The 10,151-nt window shown below is 36.4% G+C and overlaps 1 protein-coding gene across 1 annotated transcript; it reads right to left on the bottom strand.

Moving 5' to 3' along the window:
- Positions 1-351: 351 nt before the first annotated feature.
- Positions 352-9,475, bottom strand: LOC108669422. The gene is made up of 12 exons (XM_018156752.2): positions 9,064-9,475; positions 8,722-8,812; positions 7,865-7,981; positions 7,248-7,371; positions 6,053-6,156; positions 5,593-5,650; positions 4,322-4,444; positions 3,920-4,011; positions 3,245-3,389; positions 2,748-2,837; positions 2,234-2,335; positions 352-2,070 (listed from the first exon to the last, which is right to left on the bottom strand). The coding sequence occupies exons 1-12, from the start codon at positions 9,407-9,409 to the stop codon at positions 577-579; spliced, it is 2,886 nt and encodes a 961-aa protein (XP_018012241.1). The 5' UTR covers positions 9,410-9,475; the 3' UTR covers positions 352-576.
- Between the last annotated feature and the right edge of the window lie 676 nt (positions 9,476-10,151).

Genomic DNA, 10,151 nt, shown 5'->3' on the forward strand with positions numbered 1-10,151 from the left:
GTGTCAATGTGAACAAACGTGGACTGTTAGGCGGCCTTCACATTAGCTTGGGAACTCTAGCAAATACGTAACAGATTTACTCACGTACAGAAACTAGTCCTTCCCATGGTATCGTTTCATGTAACTCAAGTATTGAACAAAGTAAAGTTATTTTTCATTCGTCCTTTCATTGACCTGCTACTTGTTGTCAAAATTTGTGGAACGCCCCGGCTATTTTTTTCTCAAGCATCAAGTGATCATAACAAGAAGTCGAAGCTAGGGATACTTCCTATCATCCTATGTTATTAACAACTGAAAAAGTAATAAATTGTTTTTTCGAAACGACTCACGTGTAGAAAGCACTAGACCAACTGATTTCATATTTTAATTTTATTAAAATAACATTTACACGACAAATTTAGCTCCACACTCTCCAACATCAAACCTTTCAGAATTTCGGACAGATTTACTTTTAATTATTGAGTTTAATTTTGAAATTTGAGAGATTATATTGAGATTGATTGTAGAAAAATTGACAGCAATTCTTATTATCGGTAACCTAAAATTGTAAAAAATTCATTAAAATTGGATGTGTGGTCACTTACTGCCCCACGCCGGGACAAGCTCTTCGTCACTATACTCATTCGAGTCTTCACTATCGCTACGAGGGTTTTTTTTTACGTTTTTGTCACTGAATTTTGTAACTTTGCGTTCAGGACTTGAAGGTTCATCTTCCTCGGATGACGAGTCAGATGCGCCAGAAGAATTGTTTCTAACGCTTTGATGGCTCAAATTTGTCACTTTGCGTTCGGGACTTGCAGGTTTATCTTCTTCGGATGACAAGTCAGATGAATTCCTTGAAAGGGAGATGCGTCTTTCAGCGATGTCTTTATCTCTCCCTGAATTACATAGTTTCTTTTGGGCCAAAGCAAGATTACCTGAGCCATTCACTGACTTATTTTCCAGCTTCCTTTTCTTGTTCTGCTTCGAATTTGAGGTCGACATTACACCGAAAGAAGACTTGTTCAATCCAGATTCTGAACGTCCACTGGGCGCAGATTCATTCTGTATCGCAGTAGCTAACGCTTTCCTTGGACTTGACGCCGACATCAAGCCAAGTGTAGACTTGCTCAATCCAGCTTTTGAACGTTCGCTGGACGCAGATTCATTTTTTGTCATCGTAAATGACGTCTTCCTTGGACTTGATGCTGAAATTAAGCCAAGCGTAGACTTGCTCAATCCTAATTTAGAACGTTGGCAAGATACAGAATCATTTTCTGTTCTAGTAGGCAACTCCTCGTCCGAATCATCTTCCGAGTCCCTATCTGAGTATGAAGTAGGTGACGAGGTACGCGAGAGGGAGGGAATTACCTTGGTTTGCGCAGGTGGTGTCAATCCTTGATCCGTGTCCTCAGAATCCGACTCTTTCACCGAACTGCCGCTACTGCTGTTGTTGCTCCGATTGATTGCCTGCTCACTTTTCTTGGACGGAGAAGCTAATCGCGGCGATTTGTTTGAACTCATCAAACGTTTGTGCTCCTTTCCGGCGAGTTTCCGACTATTACCAGCAGCAAGCGGTGTAGACGTGCATGGCTGGTGGTCGTCATCTGTCACTTCGGAATTTTTTTGGGGCTTCCACATATCCAATAATGTAAGCGTCTTACCTGCACTAGAAGGCTCACTTAAACTGTTCTTCTTGGAGGGCTTCTTGAAAGGCGGATACTCAGAACACGGGTAATCATCTTCAAAAATATCGTTTCCAAGAAACATTTTGACAAATTTTACCCTGTTTTGGCCAATGTAAATCTTACGCTCCATCAATGACAGATCTGCCACAAATTTTTTCACTTTCTCTAAGAAATTCTTCTTCGATGATTCTACAGCTTCTTCCAGGGACACCTTTTGGCTTTCCTCAAGCTTCTTGAAAGCAATGGCAATATCTTTCGGAGTGTTTTCTGGATGTTTCGATTTGTAGTAATGAGCAAAGCAGTCCTTGACTGTCAGTGGAGGAATCTTGGGTTCTCCTGGGAAATTTCCAAGCATTCCTGACTCCACAAAGCTGTCTTCCAACTCTCGCACCTTCGATGCGATCTGAAAACACGTTGTGTGCATAACATTGAATTCGGGCACGAAAAATTGTAAGGTTGTTTTTTCTCTGATAAATTTTGACAGTTTTTTGAACGCTCATATTTTTACAGCACTAGAGAGAAATGTTCAAGTGCACTAGCAGATTAAGGCAAAATTAAGCTCTCACCTTCGAAACGACTGCAGTTTTTTTCTTGGCGGCACTGACGTTCCGTTTTGGTGATTTGGTTTTTTCCTGTTTTGGTTTTGGTACTTTGATATTCATGACATCCTGGAAAAGAGCAAAATTATTGGGCAAAATGAATGTGACCAGACACGGCATATTAGGCGTGATGCTACAGCAAAACCTTGACACTTCAAGGAAAACTTCCTAGCAGTCTCATTTCCGTCTCATTACCGCGAGAATCTGTTCGGCAACTCAGGGATTTAAGTTTTATGTCGTTTAAGATTGTATATATAATATGATACACAAGATGCTTGTAATAATACGATTGTAATTTGATTCTACGAAGGTCGTTCTTCTTTTACCATAGGAATGATGCTAAGATTCAGCAAAATAATTAACATTAATATTACGTCAGGATGACGGAAGCATTGCGAAGATAATATAAAAATCACGCCACTAAAATTGTATTGGTCTTCCATCCGGTAAAATAAATGCCTAATCAACAAATACGTTTTACCTTGTAATATGCTGCGGCAGGCGGCTTCAGTAAATCGTCTTTTACTGTTGGCATCCAAGCTTCAAACTTGGTTTTGAAGTCTTCTTGCATCTGCAAAAATAGTAGTAAAATGAGTATTTGCAAATTTTTATAGTCCGAGTCGTCATGTCAGCACAATCCGATGCAATCTTGAATGCTTAACAACCGCTTGAATGCTTAACAACCATCTCCATAACTAATAAGATAAACTGCACCAAAAGTTTCATCTTTATGACGTAAATACCAAGAATGTAACGATAAATCCCAATAAGCAAGCTGAATTAATAAAATATTTAACAGAATTGGATGATCGATGGTCATTCCGTTTCGAGTAAAAATGTGTTAGTGAGAGTTAAGTGAATGAAGCTGGTTAATAAAAATATCTTTCAAGGTGATGGAGGAAAGGATGGAGTTTACTGCAGCAGCTAAAAAATGAAAAATTAAGGCTAGATTGAAATTAATGCCAATTTGCTGGTTACCCGAATATATTCGTTGCAATAGATCTTCTTGTTAGGGTGTTTCATGAAGGCATCATGTGAGAGGTTTTCTGCATTTGCGTTGTCGGGGTCCCGCAAAAAGAGATCCTTAGGACCTTTTACTTCCATGACCGGCATACCCTCGGATCTTCAAAGGAATACAATACGTTACAAGATTACATAAAATATCAAAGCGAAAAAATGTGGATATGTTGTAGAACCTAATTCCATATTAACGATGGAGAGAAAATAAAAAATTTGGCATACACCAGGAGTTGTTTTAGTCTTGGAATAAATTTCAATGAAAAAACTATACATGACAATGATATAGAATGCCATAAAATAATCAAGTACTTGAAAAAATAAAATTCTGTTTATCACAGAGATTACTTCTGTTCATCCACTGCGCACAGCTGTTTTGATAGAATATTTGAACATGCAAAATGAGGGCAAGTAACATTATTTCGCGTGTGGAAGGTTAAATTAATGTAAGATCTATATCTATTACAAAGGTGTGACTGCTTTGCGGTTAGGCGAGTTCTTACAACTCAAACTGTCTCTCTATGCCAGTAATGCAATCATAGAACCTCGCACGTTTTAAAAAGATGCAAACTGTTCATTCCAAAACTTCTGACAGTTACAACACCTAGGATATTTCCTACTAAAAACAATGCTTACTTGAGGAGCATAAGCCAATCGTTTTTACGGATTTGGCAAAACGGCGGCTTGATCTCATCAGTGGTTTTCTTCTTGGCCTCATTAAATTCTTCCTGTATATAAAAAAACTTCATACACAACGATTCGTATTATGAAGCAAGAAATATAAGTTAACTATGAAGGAAGAGATAATAAGTTGATAATATTCAAACATTTAGAAATGAAGAGTCATTGAAAGAAATTACACAAAAAGGAATATCATCAGAATTTTGCAAAGGAGCTCAAGAGCACATAACTTTGTGCACTGCAAAAAAAAAGCACAAAACAACATTAGTTTCAATTCGTTTCTATTGGAATTTTGAGGCCTCTTACAAGAATGAAATGAGTAAAACTTCACGAGCATGTTATTACTCAGTTACTCACACTCAATCTTTTGAACTCATTGTAACTGCGACGAATGTACTTCATTTTTTTCTTGTCGGAGAGATTGGCGTACTGCAGCTTGGCCTCCTTGATTGTAAGATCCTTGTGCTTCTCTCGGTAGAACTGGTGACAAGAAACCTCCATATCATAACACATTTTACAGGCAGAACATCAAACAATTTATTGTTAACGGTGAAACTGGTGGCAATAAACCCCAATATCTCAACACACTTTTCAGCCAGAACATTAAATTTGTCAAGCAATACATCATTGCAGCATTTTAGAACATCGAAAAATGTATAGCATGAATCTAATATATGCAGAACAGTTTGTTCATTTGAATGTTATCATCTAAGTTGACGCCCAATCAAGAGCTGACGCCTAGTGACATCAATCACATCATGATAGACTGCCTACATAAGCTGCGACTATGAATGGACCACTGGTATTAGTCAAGACCTCGTCTCGCTACTCTGGCACTCACTTGTTTCTGTTATAACATCAATTATTTACGTAATCTCGCTACCCTATCAGTTGATTTTTTAATATTAGTATTAGAATGGTCTCTCCCGTCATTCTTCTGCTAGAATCGCTTTAGGGAAATGGATAGAACTCTGTATTCCTAGGAACATTTAACAAACGAATATTTAACAAATGAACATTTAGTAATTATTTCTAGCGAGTGTTAAGAAAAAAAATGCCCTGACAAACACACTTACCGTTGATTTATGACGTCGCATTGAACAAGTATTAAAAATAATTGATACAAGAAACACCGACAGCGGACGTGGTCATGATACATCACCTAGTACGTTCTTTACACTCATAACTATAAGAAACATGAGAGCAGGAAAGGAATAGAACATGAACAATCAATGACAGAATAGATCAGAAGACAGCTATGAAACTAATTTTCCGACCAATTATCGCAATAATTGATTAATGTTGAATTTCAATTTCGCAGTAGAACATCAAAACTGAGAAAATTAATTGAATTCACTTTCTTTCTTATATCGCTGAAGTGCACATTTTAATTCAGTTCTTGCTCTCATCACAGTGTTCACAATTTTGTTAATGGGTGAGAGGAGCTGAGTTTTGCACAAATAGTATTGATAACATTCTAACCGGAGTCGGGTCAATGGAGTAAAACAAGAATAACAATTTCTGTGCCAGGTGTCAGGGCAGCTGAAGTAACAGAAATGAGTCACTATACCAGGAATAACTGTGAAGGGCAGGAGGAAGCTAACAATGATAAATTCAACAATACTCACATGGAGCGCGGAGTGAGTCTTGATGCTTGTATCCCTGAACAATTTACCCTGCATTCCTCTGGGGACAATCAAATCATACAATATTCATCACTGCTGCAATTCAATTATAAAATTTGTATCACGGCTCAAAAGTCAAAACACTTGCAAACACTTATTTTTGTGGTGATTACACCAATGTTTGTTTCACTTCTATTCCCCATTGCCAGTTGATAAATGATATAACTAAAAAACAGATTATCATAACTGTTATTACCCAATCACATCCCAAGCTTTCCTATGAACAGAACAAATTGATAGGTGAACTCTAAGTCAATTCCTCGTAGTGTCTTCATACCAAGATGCTAGCTCCCAACTTAGAGGACAAACAGGCCGTTAAGGCTCACAGAATACTAATACCCCAACAAGTCAAATGTCTTTGGATTCTAATCCAAGTAGTTACAAGGAAAAATATCAAGCTTACGATTTTTCGGCAAGTTCTTGTTGGTAAGGTAACACGTAACGATTCAGCCGCTCTTCTTCCGGCAATTCAGCATACATGGCTCTTGCCGTTGTCAAGAAGTTGCCCTGGAAATGCAGATCACCAATTAATATGTACAGTCCATAGCAGTTAATGATAAAGGTTATACACTTGTTAGAACATAGAAAAAGAGGATCAGTACTTTACTGGATTAAAGTATATAGTATTGTGAGTTTGTTTGGAATACTATACAGTTAACCACGAACTGCATCCCATTAACGATCACAAGGGCGTAATTTTTCAAAGATTCCTGTGGCTTAAATAAAACAAGAACCTAACTAAGACCGCATCAAATCTCATTATGATAGCTGCAGCTCACATTCCATTGAGCCTATTCCGTTGATGAACAAAACTTGAGATTCAGGGCTCCTGAGAATCGCAAGAAACAACCACCACTTCCCAAAGCTAGAGCATGGAAGTCTTCAATAATTTGAAAATACCTTAAAAGAACTAATTAAAAATGATTGACTTGCATAGGACAGAAACTAGAATATATAAATGATCAAGAAATCTCAGACTTGAAATTGAAGTTCATGAAACATAAAAATAACTTCCTTATACTTGACAAGTGGAGTTACAACTCATACAATGGGATGAAGAATGCAGATGAATGTCAAATCACAGATCTAGTTTTGGTGCGTTTGCATACCTTGTCTCTGAATGTAAATGCAGCTATTTCTTACTCGATGCATAAACTCAAGGGAAAAATTTTTTATTTAAATGGCAGAAGCCATGAACCAATTGAAACAAATCAACATTCTGGAAATCAAGTCTGTAACGCAACCTTTAAGAGAAGGATAGAGCAACGACTTTTTAACATTAAAAGATGGCTCAGCTAATGACAGATAATATCCAAGAGATATTACCTGCCAAATTAAAAAATAATTATTCATTCCATTCTGGAATATAGAGTTGATTTTAGCTCCCCATTTCATCTAACTATATTTATTTATTTTTCTTGAATAAATAGTTGATTTGAAATCACTTATTTCAACTAAGAAAGATTCATCAAACTTTAAGGCCTTAAGAACTACCTTACAGAAACACTACATTGTAGTGTTTCTGTTTGCTATTAGGTGGTAAACATAGAGAGCTAAATTGAGAGATAGCGATTTTTCTACTGGACAGTAGCACTCACTCCTCTCTGCTTGATTTCCTCCTTTCTTTCAGCTTGGAAACGTGCAAAGGGTTGCTTCACAAAAATCTTCTTCTTCTTTTGAGGGCGAGCTTTTTTATATTGTGCAATCATTTCAGTCAGGTTCCTGATGACAAACAAGAAAAAAATTAATCTTTAGCATACCTATAAATAGATACTAAATATACACAAATCAAGTAACATGTTAGAATTTCAGAAACAAACAGCCAAAAAATTATGTGAAGAGAAAGGAAATATCTTTCTGCACATAATTTGAAAGGAAATAATATCATAATAGGAAATATATTCCTATCTTTTCCATATCATAATACGAAAGTTGATCTTATCTGGAAATATATTATCTGCATTCTGCAAGATCAACTTTCAGTAACACCTACCATTTTGTAATACAAAATTTACACTTAAAACACCTTTACAAATCACATTAAATTACTATTAATGTAATTGTTCAATTCTCATCTTTCAATCTAAATATCAGAGGGCAAAGGCACTTGCTGCAAATTACCAGCAAAATTTGAATGTAAATGCAAGTTATCTTTTGTGAGTAAATTTTGTGATGAATTTGTGGCACCTACCACACCTTGACCATCATAGCTTACCTAATTGTGCTGAGATCAGCAAACATAACCTGGAGCTGCTGCAAACATTCATCTGCTGTGCGAGGAGGAGTCAACTTTGAGGGAAAATTCCCCCAACTAATCTTTTTCAGGCGCACTCTGTAATATAAACAGTCATGCATAAAAAAGTGCACACATACCTACGTATCACAAGAACTACCTACCAATTATTCACATTACATTGGCGTTTAGCACATAACTATTCTAGAAACTTGAACGTTTAAGATATTGCACTATAGCTCAACAAGTCAGAACAATAAACACGCTTGTTCCCATTCAAATCTATTTTATTTTTGGCTTGATCAAAACTGTGAAATGGAGTAATTCTAAAATTCAGTTATTTATAGCTCAGGAAAAATTTCAGAATTCAATCCAAGAGTGACTGGTTTATGCTTATTATTGTTCAAGATTTTAGGCACCATTAAAAAAGGGTTATGAATAACCTACATTGCTCTAAAATGACAGTCCACAAAATAGCTCAATGATTAGGTAAATGATTCAACACATTTTGGTCAATGATAAACTGTATCTCCTACAACAATGTAAGTATTTAAGTTGACATTCAACTTAACATTAATGCAAACAGGCTAAGACAGAAATAAAAGATGTTAGAAATTTTGCACAATACTTCAAAGAGAACTTTTGTCACTTGTTTGCTTCAATTGCAAATTTACTATTTATTTAAAATTAAATAAAATTCCACAAAAACTCATTTTTAAAGCTATGGTATTAAAAATTTGCATAGAATTTTCTTTGCTTTTAAATATCAAAAAGAAATTCAAGCACTGCATTCTAGCTCCTGTTAAAGAAAATTATAATAGTACATCAAAAAAGCAGACCTGAATGAACAGCTCTCATCAGGTTTCAATTTGAAGTATTCTGTCATTGAAGACAGAAGTTCATCAATAGCATCAGCAGTCCATTTGGGGCCTGTAAATAAACAATAAATTATCGAACATTATTATGATAATTTAAGTTAAGCTTTGTTTCTTTTTGATAGATAAAATGGAATGCTTTATAAAAACTGTTACACCAATTCAATATATCAAAAACTTTCATAATGTAGAAAAACCTTTGTAAAAATGAGCAATATATATCTGATCAAATTCAAGCATGAGATACTGAATGTTCCATATTCCATAATATGAATAAAAACAGCTCAGCAGTTGTGAATTACTCACTGCTATCTTGGCTTGGGAGACAATCATCTCCCTTATCTTCTTCATCCACGCTCGAAACTTGTGCAGCTTTCTGATCAAGTTTGTGTTGTTTTTTATGCTTAGAAGAGCCTGATAACTGGGGAAAACTTGAGTTGACTTCAAATGAGTTGGAAGCAGGTGTCTCAGGAACATTCTTGATGGGACTTGATTTAGACATTTTCTTCTTTTTTGTTTTGCTGCCACTGTCATCAGGGTTCAGCTTCCTCTTGCCAACTGGAGTCCTTTCCTCCAGGCCTTCATTTTCAATGGTTTCTTGCACATGAGCTGCAACTTCATGGCGATTCTTTTTAGATTTTTTAGAATTCATTGTAACTTTATATCACTGCTCTGTGAATGTACTGAAAAGTGGAATAATTATTAAAGACTAAAAAATTATGCCAAAAAGTCCTGCAGAACGTAATAACAAGTTAACCCAAAACATTTCCTTGAAGATTGCTAGGCTGTAAAGTAGAGCCTTTCAGCTCGAAATATCAGCGTCCTTTCAAACTCTTCATCAGCCACCTTGACCCTAAATCGGCGTCCATGGCCAATATAAACTATAGCTCGGCCATCCATGACCAATCATAAACTATGGATTGCTCGATCAGTCCTGCCGTCACAGCGCGCATCTCCAGCTTGTTTGATTGCTTGTATCTGTCTCCTGATCATAATATGCATACATCTGGCATGCCCAATGCTACTGCTGATGAAACTCATCTCCGTTTCCATAATTTGTTGAAAGCAAATTATGCCTCAATAAGTTTTAATGCATTCTTGTGTATCCTAATGCAATCTTACAAGTTCTAACGCAATCTGTTACCTTCTTATGCAATCTGTTGCCTTCTATTGCTATTTATTGTCTTTTAACGCAATTTATTGCGTTCTAACGCGATCATTACGTTCTAACGCGATCTATTGCGTTCTAACGCGATCTATTGCGTTCTAACGCAATCTATTGCATTCTAACGCAATCTATAGCGTTCTAACGCGATCTATTGCGTTCTAACGCGATCTATTGCGTTCTAACGCGATCTATTGCGTTCTAACGCGATCCATTGCGTTCTAACGCG

Source organism: Hyalella azteca, unplaced genomic scaffold (assembly GCF_000764305.2).
Source record: "Hyalella azteca isolate HAZT.00-mixed unplaced genomic scaffold, Hazt_2.0.2 contig15186, whole genome shotgun sequence".
NCBI lineage: Eukaryota > Metazoa > Arthropoda > Malacostraca > Amphipoda > Hyalellidae > Hyalella > Hyalella azteca.